General features: G+C 40.6%; 1 protein-coding gene across 2 annotated transcripts in view; it reads right to left on the bottom strand.

Annotated features, from left to right (window-relative positions):
• Window positions 1-13,621, bottom strand: part of uhrf1 (ubiquitin-like with PHD and ring finger domains 1) — a 109,957-nt gene extending 96,336 nt beyond the window's left edge. The window contains exons 1-2 of one of the 2 annotated variants that reach the window (XM_002940137.5): window positions 13,427-13,621; window positions 12,954-13,117 (exon numbers count right to left, since the gene is read on the bottom strand). In XM_002940137.5, coding sequence (XP_002940183.2) covers window positions 12,954-13,106 — 153 coding nt within the window. In that variant the 5' untranslated portion in view covers window positions 13,107-13,117; window positions 13,427-13,621. Of the gene's footprint in view, window positions 1-12,953; window positions 13,118-13,233; window positions 13,343-13,426 lie in introns of those variants that run through there. The other variant, XM_012963705.3, reaches the window with a different exon arrangement.
• Window positions 13,622-17,094: the final 3,473 nt, after the last annotated feature.

A 17,094-nucleotide genomic window follows, 5' to 3' on the forward strand; every position in this document is an offset into this window, starting at 1 on the left:
ATCACTACAGCAAAAAAGCCGAAAGTCCAGAATGATCTGTTACAAGCTACCAGCTTTCACCAAACCACCTTAAAGGAGAAGGAAAGGCTAGTAAAGAGTTAATCCCAAGCTGCAGGTATACCTTCAGTTGAAAAAAAAAAAAAAACAAACCTCTGAGCTGGGTAGAGAAGATTCCCATAATGCATCGCTCCTTCAAGACTTGGCGACTTGTTACTTAAGGCGGCGCATGCGCACAGGGCAGGAGCGTCCGGTTGCCATGGCGACGCAGCGTCACTGAACTCTGTGACAAGCAGGTGGGGGAGGCGGGGGGCAGGTGCTGCGAGCGGCGGAGGTTTTGTGGCAAGAGCAGGGAGCTGCAGAATCTTTGTGACAGGAGTGGGGAGCTGGCTTGTGCTTTTCAGTCCATACAGACACGCTGAACAAGATGGCGGCGCCGTTCACTGAAACAAGTATGTAAGTTCTAGTATGTGTATCTCTGTAAATCTTTCATTAGGCAAGCCAGGAATATAGCGTTTTTACACAGCAATAGTAGTACTATTTAATAGTGTGTGTAACCCTTTCTTGGCACATTCACTTAATATGGGCTGTATATATACAGGAGATGTGTGTTCTCAGAGTATATTGATACTGGGAACTGGGAACAGCGCAGTGCCTCCACCTAGTGGACACTGATGAACACACACCTCTAGGGGATTTCCACTAGGAAATAATCACAGTTTGCAGCAATATCAAACTTTATATAACTTTGAAATAGAAGTAGAACAGTTTTAGGAATGACTGATACTCTTATCCTGGGGAACTGGTGTGGGCTATCCACGGCTGGCACAGTCTCTGTACTTTGCCCAGCCCCAACTTTGATCCGGATAGACCCCCAACCCTTTAATCAGTTCAGTCCCTTCCCAAAGAGCTCTTAATTCCCCCCAGGTAGCGCTACCTGCCCCAGAGTACCTTCCCCGTTGAAAAGGGTGGCTGCTCCCACGTAGCAGGTAACCGAGCAATACCTGTTCCTCAGGGGATACACACTAAGGGGCACATTTACAAAAGCACGAACGCTCCGAGCGTATTTTCGCCGATTTGTTCATAAGGCGCATTTCTACTCCATACTAGAGTCACAGCTTTCCCAAAATTGCCGGTTGTGATGAAATACCTGAAAATCACCTCAAACCTTCCACTTTCAAGCACCTTATCTTCCACATAGCATTAGGTACCAAGAAAACACATCCTAAATATGAAAGTCAAGGGTCCACCGAACAGTTTGATACCACCCACTGTGCATAGGATCACTGATGTATCTGACATTTAGAGACCCCAAAAGGAAGTTAGTGCAAACAAAGTGAATACGCTACAATATAAGCTACCAGCATGTGTACTATGTGCCATAAGACCCCCTAACAGTACGGAGACCTAGAAAACCATACATTTTCTGAAACTACACATTCTGACATAACAAAAATGGGTATACACATCTTTCTACTGCAAAACTACCAAACTGCAAAGCTATGCTAAACAGGACGGTTTTTAAGACATTTCTGAAAATCGTCACAAAGCTTGCATTTTACCCCATTATGTACCCCACATTTCATAAAACACTTGAAATATGAACCATATTCCAGTAAGTGATGGTTGCTATTATTGGGATATAACAACTGTCTTTGCTTATTTACATAGACATGGCTAGTGTTTTAACACCTGCAGTAAGAACATTGCACATGCCTTTTGAAATGTATTTCAAATATCTAGAATTATCCGGAGCATGTGCGATTTAACATTTAATTCCAGTAGGTCTTATTACAAATGCAGGGATCATTCTACCAAGCTTCACAACATTATTAAGAAAAAAAAAAAAAAAAATATATGGCTCTCAGGACGCCCATTATTAGTATGGCAGCTTCCTTACCCTTCCCAAACTTGCTTTTGTTTGCTGCTGTAGCATTTTTCTTTCCCTGAAGTTATCAGCAGTGCTCTTTAAAGGAACAGTAACACCAAAAAATGAAAGTGTATAAAAGTAATAACAATATAATGTACTGTTGCCCTGAATTGCTACAACTGGTGTGTTTGCATCAGAAAGACTACTATAGTTTATATAAGTTAGCAGCTGTGTAGCCATGGGGGCAGCCATTCAAAGGAGAAAAGGCACAGGTTACTTAGCAGATAACAGATAAACCCCCATTATATATGGGGCTTATCTACTAGTTATCTGCTTTGTAACCTGTGCCTTTTCTCCTTTTTTCCAGCTTAAGGGCTCTGGCACACGGGGAGATTAGTCGCCCGCGGCAAAACTCCCTGTTCGCGGGCGACTAATCCCCCCGAGTTGCCTTCCTCTGCCATCCCATCGGCGACAACATAAGTCGCCGGCGGGATGGCAGACGCGGCGGGCGATTTGCAAAATACACAAAGTGTATTGCACATTGTGGTCAGCGAATACACTATGCGCAATGGCAATAAAACATTTTTCAGGAAAGAAAAACGATGCAAAAAAAAACAAAAAAAAAAAAAAACACAAAACTGCATAAGTGTGTAAATGTGTACACTTGGCAAAATGCATTTTGTGTGCAAGTGTGAGTGCTGTGAAACCCCACCAAAATCTATGTGTGTGGTGTCCGCCTCTGCTCATTGTTTAGGGGCTGGGGAACAAGTGGGGAGCGAAGGAGCGGCTTTAAGCCACTCCTCCGCTCCCAAACCCGGTAGCGCACCAGGACGTAGATTCTACCACGTAGATTCTACGTCCTGTGGCACTTAAAGAATAAGTAAACCTTTTTTTTCCTATTAGTAAAATTACGCTAAACAGCCTCCAGAATTACCCTACCTTTGTCCCAGCATTCTCTAACCTGGTTCCTCAGAAGGTGTTTCTTTTTCTTTGCTTCCTTGTGCAGAGTGAAGCCCCGCCCCCACTTCCTGTTCAGTTCTCTCTTCAATTCGACAAGGTTGTCGGAGTGGAGAGCCCTTCTGTGCATTCCTGGAGGCAGCAGGAGCCAGTCTGTGCATTAGCAGGGTTTTTTTATGAGACCCCTGAACAGGAAGTGGGGGCAGGGCTTCACTCTGCACAAAGAGCAAAGAAAAAGGAACACCTTCTGACTTTGCTCATAGGAAAAAAAAAAAAAAAAAAAAAAAAAAAAGTTTACTTATTCTTTAATGATAGTGTTAAAGATATCCTTGCAGTGAGCATCAAACATTTGGGTTTTTGGGGTATTCTAGCTATTTCATTATTTATTAAAGAGGTTGTTCACCTTCAATGCCCAAATCTTATTAAACCACCAACAATGCTGTGTGTTAGAAAATCTATTTTCCATAAAAAGTAATAAAGCCACTGTAAAAGCTTTTTATACCTGTTCAGTCCTTCTGTCTCTCTAATCAGTCTTGAACCTGACACCTGAAAACTTCCTATATGCGCACATCACACCCCGGTTTCCCTACTGGACCAATTCATTGGTTGCTTCTGCACTATAACCAGTTGCATTAATTAAAAGGTAACTGGTTTATTTCTAACTTTGCAATGGCATAGGTAAACAGATGACTGTTAAATTTGCAGCACTGCAGACTGACAGGAAACAGCCAATAGGAGTTAAATCTGCCAGTACTATATGTGACATCATAATTAAGTAAAAAAGCAACTGTAGTGTTTATAGGGGTCACTGACCCCCGACCCACCCCCAGTAACGATTTATCATTTTAAATGACAACAATTTCTGCTGTGTATTTAGCAGACAACATCTATGCTCTGAAGCACTCAGATGCCCCAATCTATGCTCTGAAGCACTGTCCTTAACCCTTTAGCTGCCAACGACATACAGCATGCTTGCAGAAAGAGGGATTTATCTGCCAAGCATGTGCGCCGTACGTGCTTTGCAGATAAAGGATTCTCTGTGACGCCTCTTCAGAGAGTTCTGAACGATGACAGCCCCCGTCATGTCAGTCCTGTGATGCAATCGTTGCAGGACCAACCTACAAGCAGCATAGCATCTGCTGCTTGTCCTGTTTCTTCCCCCCCACCCCCATAGTGCCGCCTACGCACTGTGCTGCGAGGACTCTACATGCGATCCCCGAGACCTTCTACCACCAGGATAGGCAAGTTCTCTCCACTTGCATTGGTACACACACATTTTTTTTCTTTAGTTTTTTCCCCTAAACTTCATTTTGACAGTGTGACTATTGGATTAGATATTCTGACCACTAATTACATGGGTGTATGATTTTGCTTTATTTTCTTTTTTGATTTATACAATGTGGTTTTATTGCATTTTTATCCCTATATTAGTATTCCTGATCTGGGTTTTTAGCATAGCTTTGCCATGAGGTACTTTTGGTATCTATGTATATTGGGCATCAAACTGTTCAGTAGACCTCTGGTGTTCCTATTTGGGGAGATTTGCCTTTGTATGCAAGAAATTGTGCGAGAAAATGCTGCAAATTGCAACATTTTTAGGCAATTTACTGAAATGTCAGCAGCCACTAACTTTAGGAAAGCTTTCCAGATTGGTACTTTGGTGTAGAAAGGCTTCTTTACCCATGTTGGATTTGCCAGAATGTGTACTTTCCAAAAATATATGGTTTTTAGGGGTCTTGGAAATGTCAAAAATTGGCAAACTTAGGAAAGCTTTGTGGCTTGGTACTTTGGAGTAGAAAGATATGGGTACCTATTTTAGATTGGGGGTAATGTGTACTTTCCAAAAATATATGACTTTCTGGGGTGAGTGTACATTTTTACTAGCTTTATCCTACATAATATGATGTAAATGTGTTGATATTGCAGAAGCTGAAGTAACATAAATGATAGATCATATGGGGATAAGTTCACATTGGGGCCCCTACATGCCACATACTTAAGTAAATTTATACATATTGGGCATCAAACTGTTCAGTGGACCCCTGGCATTCATATTTAGGGTATTTTATTTGGCTACCTTAAGACCTGTAGGAGATAAGATACTATAGACTGGAAGCTTTGAAGTGATTTTTAAAAACCAATAACTTTAGGAAAGCATTGCAACTTGGTAGTTTGGAGTAGACAGACAGTTCTGTATGTGATCCTGGAGCAGCAGTTTCATGCAGCATTTACTTGAGAGATGCAGGTGGGTTTTCCTCTTGGAATCTGAGGAGCAGAATCTAAGGGGGAACTGGCAGCACTGAGGGCAGCTGCAAACATGGAGGCTCACTGAGTAACCACTGGCAGGGTCCGGTGTAGTGGGGGGGTGGAGAAGAGACAGTGGAGGTTATTGAGGGAGACAAATTTGTGACAGTTAAGAGGGGCAGTAGGGGACGGAAGGGTAGGGGGGCTGGTTCACAGCTTGTACAAACCAACAGATTTTAGGTGAAGATGCTGGGGAAGACAGCTCTGAGCTAGCATGTATGGAGCAGGCTGACTCTCAGCACCTCTAATACAGGTGGGGGGAGTAGTGCTAGGAAGGGAAGGCAGGCTATAGTTGTAAGGGATTCAATTATTAGAAATGTGGATAGGGCAATTTGTTGCAAAGACCCTACATGCCGAACTGTGTGTTGCTTGCTTGCCTAGGGTTCGGCATGTGGTGGAATGAGTGGACAAATTGTTGAGAGGGGCTGGGGAAGACCCGACAGTTCACAAGTTAGAGAAGGGGGGCGTAAGTCTTCAAGAACGATTTTAAAAAGCTAGGCAAGAAGTTAAGGGCGAGGACTTCCAAGGTAAATTCTCAGAGATATTACTTGTGCAACGAGCAACGTTAAGAAGGCAGCGGGAGCTTAGCGAGATTAATGCGTGGCTGAGATTGGTGCAGGGAGGAGGGCTTTGGGTTTCTGGAGAACTGGGCTGAATTCTCAATCGGCTACAGGCTCTTTGCCAGGGATGGCTAGAGAGGGTTGGAGGAGATTTTAAACTAGGAATGGGGGGGGGGGGGCGGCGAGGGTGCAGCGGGTAATTCTGTGGTAGACAGGATAGATGAAAAAGTGGGCATAGTAAGGGAAAATGGGGGATGAGACTTGCTTCAGGGTACTGATAATGGCAGGGAGGCCCATAAGTTGTTTATGCGTCATTCTCACGCTGGTACCAGTATTAAATGTATGTTTACAAACACAAGGAGTCTGACTGGTAAAATGGGAGAGCTGGAGGTACTGGCGTTGGAGCGGAAATATAACGTGATTGGTGTTGCTGAAACTTAGTTGAACAAGTTGCATGACTGGGCAGTTAATATTGGGGGTTACACATTATTTCGGCGGGACAGAGGCAATAGAAAAGGAGGAGCAGTGTGTGTTCGTTAAAAAAAAATTAAAAGCAAATATTAAAGAGGAAGTGATGGGGGTAACAGAGGGAGCTGAATCCTTATGGGTTGAGCTTCTCAGATAGTAAAGAATCTACCAAATTAATTGCAGGGGTATGCTATAGACCCCAACGTAAGTGAGGAGGAGGAGGCGGCTCAGCTCTTGTTACAAATAGAAAAGGTTGCTAGTTTGAGGCAAGTGATAATAATGGGGGATTTTAATTATCCTGATATTGACTGGAGCAATATACTGCCAGGACAGTAAATGGGAACAAAGTTTATAAATCTAGTGATCTCCAATGACCCAGAACATATAGCAAATGTGCAAGTGGTTGAAACCCTGGGTAATAGTGACCATAATGTTATTTCATTTGATGTTTGGTGCAGGAAACAAATTTACACTGAGGCAACAAAGACACTGAATTTTAGAAAAGCAAATTTTAGCTCCTTAAGGGCAGCGCTTCAGGGCGTAGATTGGGGCATTATGTTTTCTGATAAAAACACAGAGCAAAAATGGTTGTCATTTAAAATTATATTAAATCATTACTGTTCTCAATTTATTCCATTAATAAGAAAAAGTAGAAGTGTTCAGAAACAGTAACACCAAAAAATGAAAGTGTATAAAACTAACTAAAATATGTGCTGCTGCCCTGGTAAAAGTTGTGTGTTTACTTCAGAAAGTCTACTATAATTTATATAAATAAGCTGCTATGTAGCCATGGAGGCAGCCATTCAAAAGAGAAAAGGCACAGGTTACATAGCAGATAAGTTCTGTAGAATACAATAGTGTTTTATCTGTTATCTGCTATGTAACCTGTGCCTTTTCTCCTTTTTTGCAGCTTGAATGACTGCCCCCATGGCTACACAGCAGCTTATTATATAAATTATAGTAGTGTTACTGTAGCAAACACACCAGTTTTACCAGTGCAGGGAAACAATGCATTATATTTTTATTACTTTAAAGCTCTTTTATTTTTTGGTGTTACTGTTCCTTTAACACTGAGGTAAAGAAGTTAATAGCGAAAAAAGGAAAGCTTTTAAGAAATATAAGTCAGAGGGGACGCTAGCTGTGTTTAATGAATAGAAACACTATAAAAAGTGTTGAAAAACAGCAATCCGGAAGGCAAAGATAGAAAAATGAGGAGCCCATTGCGGCAGAGGCCAAGACTACCCCAAAAAGTTTTTTAAGTATATTAATAGTAAAAAGATGCAGGTTGAGGGTGTGGCCCCATTGAGTTATAATAACAATATGGTTACAGCGGATACAGAAAAGGCAGATGTGCTTAACCAGTTCTTTTCTTCTGTGTATACAGTAGAGGAGCCAGTGGGCCAAGTTCCACCCAATATCTGCACTGTTGCCACAGCTCCAACTACGCAGTGGTTGACACAGGATATGGTGCTTAAAGGGTTACACACGATAAATGTTAACAAGGCACCTGGGCCAGATGGAATGCACCCTCGGGTACTGAGAGAACTAGGGGCAGAATTGCAGTGGCCCTTGTTTCTGATATTCTCAGACTCGCTTTCATCAGGTATGGTACCTAGGGATTGGAAGAAGGCGAATGTCATTCCTATATTTAAAAAGGGAGTAAGATCTCAGCCTGGCAATTATAGGTCCGTAAGTTTGACATCCATGGTTGAAGGCTTAAGGGATCACATACAAAATGATGTACTGGAGAATGGCATTATGAGCAGTAATCAGCATGGCTTTATGAAGGACAGGTCATGTCAGACCAATTTAATTGCTTTTTATGATGAGGTAAGTAAGAAGCTGGACAGTGGGGATGCAGTAGATATAATCTATTTGGATTTTGCCAAAGAATTTGATACCGTTCCCCACAAACGACTGCTTTGAAAACGAAGGTCTATTGAAGTAAGTGAAGTCATTTGCACTTGGATACAAAGCTGTATTAAAAGGAGTATAGATTCACGGGAGGAGGGGGTTATTCTTCCCCCATGGTAAGGCCCCATCTAGAATATGTTGTTCAGTTTTGGTCTCCAGTAGTCAAAATGGGACATTATTGAATTAGAGAGGGTCCAGAGAAGGGCAACTAAGCTGGTAAAGGGTATGGAAAGTCTCAGTTATGAAGAAAGACTGGCCAGGTTGGGTCTGTTTACCTTGGAGAGAAGGTGCTTAAGAGGAGACATGATAACTATGTATAAATATATAAGGGGATCATACAATAAACTCTCTAATGCTTTATTTACCAGTAGGTCCTTTCAATGGAAACAAGGGCACCCACTCCATTTAGAAGAAGGGAGGTTCTGTTTAAATATTCCGAAAGGATCTTTTACTTGAGATCTGTGAAGTTCCCTCCCCGAATCAGTCGTGCTGGCTGATACATTATATAGCTTTAAAAGGACAAGGCAATGCAAAATGCTAAATTTTTTGCCTAATAAAAGAAACCTAAATTCTAAGCAGCTTTGCAATATACATTTATTACAAGTTTGTAATGGTTTTTTAGTTATTTGTATTTATAATTGCTTTCTATTCTCTGCCCTGGTGGCTCAGACTGTTGAAACATTGTAACACAAGGCAGCAGACTGACAGACCTGTCTTGCTGGAGAAGCAAGACCTATGCAACATTGTTTAAAAAAAGTTACAACCAGGAGTTCAGCAAATGCAGCTTTCAATAGAAATTACAATTACAAATAATGTTTAAAGCACTACAAATTTTTCATTATTTCATATTGGAAAGTTGCTTAGAATTATGTTTTCTTTCATTATGCAAAAAAATATTTTTGGGGTTGACATGCCCTTTAACCCTTTTACTGCCAGCTGTTTGGGTCAAAGCGGAACTTGTATTGCCAGACAGTTTTTGAACATTTTGCACTGTTTCACTTTAGGGGCCTTTCCTCAGGGGGGGACTTTTAGTTTACCCAGGAAAACAATATATTGTTTTTTTCAGAACAACCTAAGCTTTCAAAATATGGTAGAATTTTTGCGTAATTCCAATTCTGTAACAAGATATAGGCTTCTAAATGTCTAAAAATGCAAAAAAAAATAATCAAATTTTCCATAATATAAACAAAAATTTTATGCACGAATATACAACTGATTTGGAAAGTCCCATATCTCCTGAACGTGCCAATACCAAATATATATAGTTTTATGGAGATTTGTCACTTATAGGTATAGGTCAAAAACTCCCAGCAGTACATTACCAAATTTCCAAAGCACTGCTCCAGAAAGCTGCATACTTTAGATTTCAAGGACAAAATTTCCACTAACAGAAGGTTTATCCCAGAAAATTGTACATTTTTGGAAAGAACAGATTCTGGGGAATACAGAATAGGCACAACTGTCTGTCTACTCCAAACTATCAAGTCGCAATGCTTTCCTAAAGTTATTGGTTTTTATCAAAATTTGTGATTTTTTTTTTTTAAAAATTGCTTCAAAGCTTCCAGTCTATAGTATCTTATCTCCTACAGGTCATAAAGTAACCAAATAAAACACCCTAAATATGAACGCCAGGGGTCCACTGAACAGTTTGATGCCCAATATCTATAGGTTTACCTAAGTATGTGGCATGTAGGGGCCCCAATGTGAACATACCCCCATATGATCAATCATTTCTGTTATTTCAGCTCCAGCAAAATCAACACATTTACATCATTTATGTGGGATAAAACTAGTACGCTCACCCCAGAAAGTCATATTTTTGGAAAGAACACATTACCCCGAATCTAAAATGGGTACCCATGTCTTTCTACTCCAAAGTACCAAGCCAGCTTTTCTAAAGTTAGCAATTTTGATGACACTTCCAAAAATCCCCTCAAAGCTTCCACTTTGCAGCATCTCATCTCCCACATAGTGTTAGGTACCAAGATAAAACACCATAAATTTGAACGCCAGGGATCCACTGAACAGTTTGATGCCCAATATGTATAGGTTTACCTAAGTATGTGGCATGTAGGGGCCCCAATGGGAACATACCCCCATATGATGTATCATTTCAGCTCCTGCAAAATCAACACATTTACATCCTTTATGTGGGATAATGCTACAAAAAAAAAAAGTACACTCTTTTACACTTTTGCTCCAAAGTACCAAGCTGTAAAGCTTTCCTAAGTTTGTAGATTAATATGACATTTAGAAAATCGCATAAAAATGTTGCAATTTGCCGCATTTATCTCACACAATTTCTTGCATACAAAGGCAAGTCACCCCAAATAGGAACACCAGAGGCCTACTGAACAGTTTGATGCCCAATATGCATAGATATACCAAAGTCTGCGGTATGTACTGACCCCAAAATGAAAATAGCGCATAAGGATTTCTCGCCTGCCAGCTCAGCTTTTGCACACATAGCCCCATGACAGCGTATTATGTGCAGTAAACGCCCCCTAACTATACAGAGACCCCCAGGAAACCATATATTTTTGGAAAGTACACATTCTGATGAATTCAAAATAGGTTAAGTTATTTTTGTACACCAAAGTTACACCTGGCAAAGCTACGCTAAAAACAGATTAGGAACACTTATACAGGGACAAAATGCGATAAAACCACAAAAATTGTGCAAATCAGTGAAACAAAATAAGTCACATGACAGTGTAATTAGTGGTCAGAATATCTGATCCAATAGTCATGCTGTCAAAATAAACAGTTTTTAGGTAAAAGAAACTAAAAACAAAGTGGCAAAACAAAAAAAAAACCCAAAGTGTTTGTGTATACATGTGTAAAAGTTGTGTTATAGTGTGTAAGTGTGTAAATAAGTGTATAAAAGTGTGAAAAATGAAAAAAAAAAAAAACTGCTAAAATGTGTGCTGTAAGTGTGTAAATGCAAAAAAAAAAAAAAAAAAAAAAAAAAAGTCCTTACCTGTCCTGAAGACCCGATCGCCTCCTCTTCAGTGGGCAGGCTGCTGCGATCGGCTCGCAGGACCCTCATGACAGCCCCCCTGGCACGTTGCCCAGGGGGGCTGTCATGGATAGAAGCTCTCTGCAGCGGAGGCACATGCCGCCGCTGCAGAGAGCTGCGCTTAAATGCCAACGACGTATGGGACACGTCGTTGGCATTTAAGCCCTTTTACTGCCACAACGTATGCCATGCGTCGTTGGCAGTAAAAGGGTTAAGAAGGGGCTGGATGGATTCTTAGCAAGTGAGGGAATACAGGGTTATGGGAGATAACTCTTAGTACAAGTTGATCCAGGGACTGGTTCGATTGCCATCTTGGAAGTCAGGAAGGAATTTTTTCCCCTCTGCTGCAAGTTAGAGAGGCTTCAGATGTTTGGGTTTTTTTTGCCTTCCTCTGGATCAACTAGAAGTTAGGCAGGTATATATAGGCATTATGGTTGAACGTGATGGACGTATGTCTTTTTTCAACCCAACTTACTATGTTCTGTATTCCCCAGAATCTGTTCTTTCTAAAAATGTATAATTTTCCGGGATAAAACTACTGTTAGAGGAATTTTTGGCCTTGAAATCTAACGTATGCAGCCTTCTGGAGCAGTGCTTTGGAAAGTTGGTAGTGTACTGCTGGAAGTGAGAAATCTTCATAAAATTATATATATTTGGTATTGGCACGTTAAGGAGATATGGGACTTTCCAAATCAGTTTTATTTTTATACATAAAATAATTTTTGTTTCTGGTGTATGTGTTTATATGATGGAAAATATTTTTTTCTTTTTTTTTTTAGACATTTAGAAGCCTATATCTTGTTACAGAATTGGAATTACACAAAAATTCTACCATATTTTGAAAGCTTAGGTTGTCCTGAAAAAAAAAAACCACGATATATTTTTTTCCTGGGTAAACTAAAAGTCCCCCCGTGGAAAGGACCCTATAGTGAAACAGTGCAAAATACAGTTATACATTAAGTCTAAAACAACTGGACTTTTCTGAGTTTTTCCTTGAAAACGTTTCACCACTGATTCGAGTGGCTTCAAAACGTTCAAAAACTGTTTGTGGCAGCACAAGTTCCTCTTTGACCAAAACGGCTGGCAGTGAAAGGGTTAAGGAGCTAAAATGTGTTTTTCTAAAGTTTGTGGTCTTCATTGCCCCAGTATATATTTGTTTTTTACATCAAACGAAATAGCATCATGATCACTATTACTCAGAGGTTCAACCACTTGCACATTTGCTATACATTCTAGGTTGTTAGAGATCACTAGATCCAGTATAGCATGGTTTCCATTTACTGTCCCGGCAGTACTGTTGCTCCCCAGTCAATATCAGGAATCCCCCATTATTACCACTTGCCCCAACCTAGCAGACTTTTCTGTTTGCAGCAGGAGCTGAGCCTCTTCTCTTACAGTAGGGAGTCTATAACATACCCCTACCACTAATTTGGTAGATTCTTTACTATCTGTGAGAAGCTCAACCCATAAGGCTTCAGCTCCCTCGTTTATTATCATCCCTTACTCCTTTATATTTGCTTAAAATTCCTGCTTAACGTAACACACCCTTTTCTTATTGCCTCTGTCCCTCCCAAACAAAGTATAGCCACCGATATTAACTTCCCAGTCATTTGACTAATTCAACCACATTTCAGAAATGCCAATCACATATTCTCAAACACCTCCAGCTCACCCATTTTCTCAGTCAGACTCCTTCTTGCATTAGTAAAGGTACATTTAATACTGATATCAACATGAGAATTTTGTATATGCAGTTTATGGTCCTCCCTGCCATTATGAAGCAAGTCTCCTCCCCCATTTTCCCTTACTATGCCCAAAGCCTGTTGGTAATAATATGAACTCTACAAAAATACATTTGCATTACCTGCTTTCCTCTGTAGAAGAGACGCTGACTCTCCAATGCCACCCCAAATATTTGCTGAATCCTCGCCCTTAGATCTTCCACTTTAGTTAATTTTGACAAAGAATCAATACGACGAGTGTCTCGGCCATCCATTGTACGCACCTGAATCCACATAGCTGTCAAAACTAGGATGAAATAAAAAGGTGTGTTTACAGAAATGTGTACATGTAACCCTCATGTAGGTTCGCCAAACGTAAAAAAAAAAGTAAGCGAGTTACTTTGAAAACAACTACATTCGGACCTCAAAACATGTGAAACACAATATTGTCTCTCGGTGTAAGAGAATTTAACTAGCACATTTGTGGATAGTTCCCGCAGTCGTTACTGAAACTAAACTTAATTTGGCAGGTACAGCCCACCTCCCTTTTCCGTCTGACTACCATTACCAATTCTCGTGTTTAGGAAGACAGCTACTTTTCTAACGTGACACTTACCACTCTTGTTTACTTTAAACTGAAAGCCTCTGGAACAATGAGTCAACAATGGAAATATCGTCTGTATTCGTCGGACTCCTTTCAGTCTTTCGAGTTCAGTTGGCGGGGTTTGTAGCGTGGCGGGAAATTCACTCTGAGAAGCCGCCTCCTAATTGGAAGACATTGGCGCTCAAATCCGGTAGGTGGAGAATAATGACGCATACACTTGGATTTTGTCACTGCAGTTCTTCATAGTTTGTCATGTTATTTATTACTGTGTTGTAGTTCTGATCTTATAACTAGCGTTTGACGACTTGGTTGAAACTAGTTTTTATAAGATTAAAAAGGAAATAAACATTTGTTTTGAGAATGAGCAAAAAGAAAAGTGGGTTTATTTCTAACGCTGTACGGAACTAAGCGTTGAAACACATACGGGTCTTTTGGATCCCCTGTTTACCCCTGCTTTTGTGGGGCTGGACATGTAAGGCGGAGCTTTGGCTTTTGCAGTCTTACAGAAAGCAGGAATTCAAGCCAGTACTGTAGTATTGCTTTGCTGTTTAATGGCTACCTAAACTAAAAATGCACTACTAAAGGGCGAGAAAAGTCTTAATTGAATAGGTAGTGGCAGGCCAATATATAAGGTACCCGCAGTGAATTAAGGGGCAGGTTTATTATCCTGGGTAAACAATGGCAACAAAATTCCTTGTAAAAAAAAAAGTGTAAAATCAGCATTAATTTTTTTTACATGTTTTTCCACCAGAATTTATGTAAATTACTAGAGGTGGAGTGGTATCGAATAGGCCCCAAAACACCCTTGGCCCTGCCTGATATAACAATAATAATAACAATAATAGCACAATGCCATCAGGCTGCTCCCTTTGTTCAGGCTGTTTGATCTGTGTTTACCAAAGATCCCAAACATAGATTCAATTTTAGTCAGGGCTGCCAGGTCATAACCAGCTAAAATCAGTCACCAAAGCAACCCAAAACTAGTTAAAAGTAGTGCAATATGTGCAGTGAAATTTTTTTTTTAAACTATATGTAGGGACCCATAGGGTTAAGCTCCCTATGGCTTTACTTCCCTATTTTCCTTATCTGTACTGTTATTGGGTAGACCCCCTATACTCAGGTTACAGTTTCTAAAGCTATCCCTTACAGGTGTAGTCCGGTTGACCACTCCCCTTGGCAGACTATATAGTGTCTGCACAAGGAAGTGTCTTCCTCTTTGGCTGCCAGTCTGCTACCTGACGCAGAGCTCCATTGAGCCTGGGTACAGATCCGGCCCAGTAGCCACATATTCATCCAAATTAAAGTCGGGGACACCCTCAGCTCCATTGTCTACCTCCCACGTAGCGGAGGCCCACTCCTGTGCATTAAGGTCGCATGTAACACATGCTCTACAGCACGCTACTAGCCTGGGTTGGCCATATTATAGCCAAATAGGTGTTACATATATGTACAGTACAAAAACATGCCCCCGCTTTCCAATTACTACCTTTCCGTCTGTGACCAGCACATGCAGGGTATTGTAGTTTTACATAACATAACATAAGCTGCTGGCTCCAGCATACAGTAAAATAGTAAGACATCCAAGTATCCAATGGATTCAGAATATTTAACTGACCGTCAGACATGCCAGCAAGATCAGTTGCATACCTGCATATACCCAACACAAAGGGTATATTATTAAAGGGGTTGTACACCTTTAAATAAAATTTTAGTTTTTTAAATTTTAGCTATTCTGAGTCAATTTCCAATTGGTATTCATTGTTTTTTATTTGTGGTTTTTAATTAATTTAGCTTTTTGTTCAGCAGCTCTCCAGTTTGGAATTTCAGCAGCTATCTGGTTGCTAGGGTCCAATTTGACCTAGCAACCAGACAGTGATTTGAAAGAGAAACTGGAATATCAAAGTGAGGAGGCCATACAGTACATAGAAAGATAAGTAATAAAAAGTAAAAAAAGTTTTTTCTTCACAAGGATTTTATACAAAAAAGGTAACAATGACAATAAAATTGTAGCCACACAGATTAATATTCTTTGGCTGCTGGAGCCAGTGGCCCCTATTTGAAAGCTGGCAAGAGTCAGAAGAAGGTAAATAATTGAAAAAGTATACAAAATAAAAATGAAGACCAATTGCAAAGTTGCTAAGAATAGGCCATTCTGTAACATACTAAAAGTTAACCTGAAGGCGAACCACCCTTAGATTGTATGCTCTACGGGGCAGGGACCTCTTCCTACTGTGTCTCATACCACATGGCACTTATTCCATGTGTATTTATATATATATATATATATATATATATATATATATATATATATATATATATATATATACATTGTATTTATTTATTATAACACTTGTCCTCCCTGTGTGTAATTTTGTATTTTGTAAGATTGTACAGCGCTGTGTACACTTGTGGTCCCCACCCAAGCATTCTCTGATAGACACAATACTAGCCCACCCAAGCATTCAATGACAGACACAATTGCAGCTTAACTGTGCTCCCTGTCCTCCAATCTCCAGGCAGCCATGCTTTATATAATGCATGGGAATTACATCACAGTCTCCTCTTGCAAGACTTTGACATTAAAGGGGCAATCCAGAAACCGAGGGATGGGTGACAAGGCTGTCCCACATATAACAGAATATTGCATTGACCCTCAGACATAGTATACATATGGGTGCACTGAACTACAACTCTCAGAAACCCCAAGAGATTCTGAGAGTTATAATTTAATTATCAACTGCAGAAAAAATGCCAACCAGGTCCCACACATCACATTACAAAGTAGTAGTACAATCACATACCAGATGCAGCTGGAATAAGGTTGTATTGCAGACAGATTGAAACTGAGAGGCTAAAACTGCTTCAAGAGAAGTAAATAAAGGGAGCTTTTTTCTATATGTCACATACTTGGGTAAACCTATGACCCACAATGGGTGTCAATCTGTTTAGTGGACCCCTGGCATTCATATTTAGGGTGTTTTATCTTTTGTACCTAACGAAATGTGGGATATAAGAAGCTGTAGAGTAAAAGCTTTGAAATAATTTTTTCAAAAATTTCACAAATTTTTATAAAAACTGTTACAGGTTTGGGACCTGTTATCCAGAATGCTCAGGACCTGGGGTTTTCCGGATAAGGGATCTTTCCGTAAATTGGATCTCCATAACTTAAGTCTACTAATAAATCATTTAAAGGGGATTTATACCATACATTTTTACAATGCACTAAACCATGTAAAATAATGTAAAATAGAAGTGCTTTTATTTTAATACCTTTGAGTTCAGATATGTCCATAACTGCTTGAAAACTGTACTCTACCCAGACCTTTTGCCAGCTTCCGTTTTAGGGCTCTGGCACACGGGGAGATTAGTCGCCCGCAACATATCTCCCCTGTCACGGGCGACTAATCTCCCCGAACTACCATCCCACTGGTGAAAATGTAAATCGCCGGTGGGATGGCACACGCTGCGCAGGCGATTTCGGCAAATCGCCGAAAATGCCTCGTGAGGCAACTTCGGCAGTTTGCCAAAAACGCCTGCGCAGCGTGTGCCATCCCACCGGTGACTTACATTTTCGGCAGTGGGATGGTAGTTTGGGGAGATTAGTCGCCCGTGACAGGGGAGATTTGTCGCGGGTGACTAATCTCCCCGTGTGCCAGAGCCCTTAGACTCTGCTGGCCCTG

This window comes from Xenopus tropicalis, chromosome 1 (genome assembly GCF_000004195.4).
Source record: "Xenopus tropicalis strain Nigerian chromosome 1, UCB_Xtro_10.0, whole genome shotgun sequence".
NCBI lineage: Eukaryota > Metazoa > Chordata > Amphibia > Anura > Pipidae > Xenopus > Xenopus tropicalis.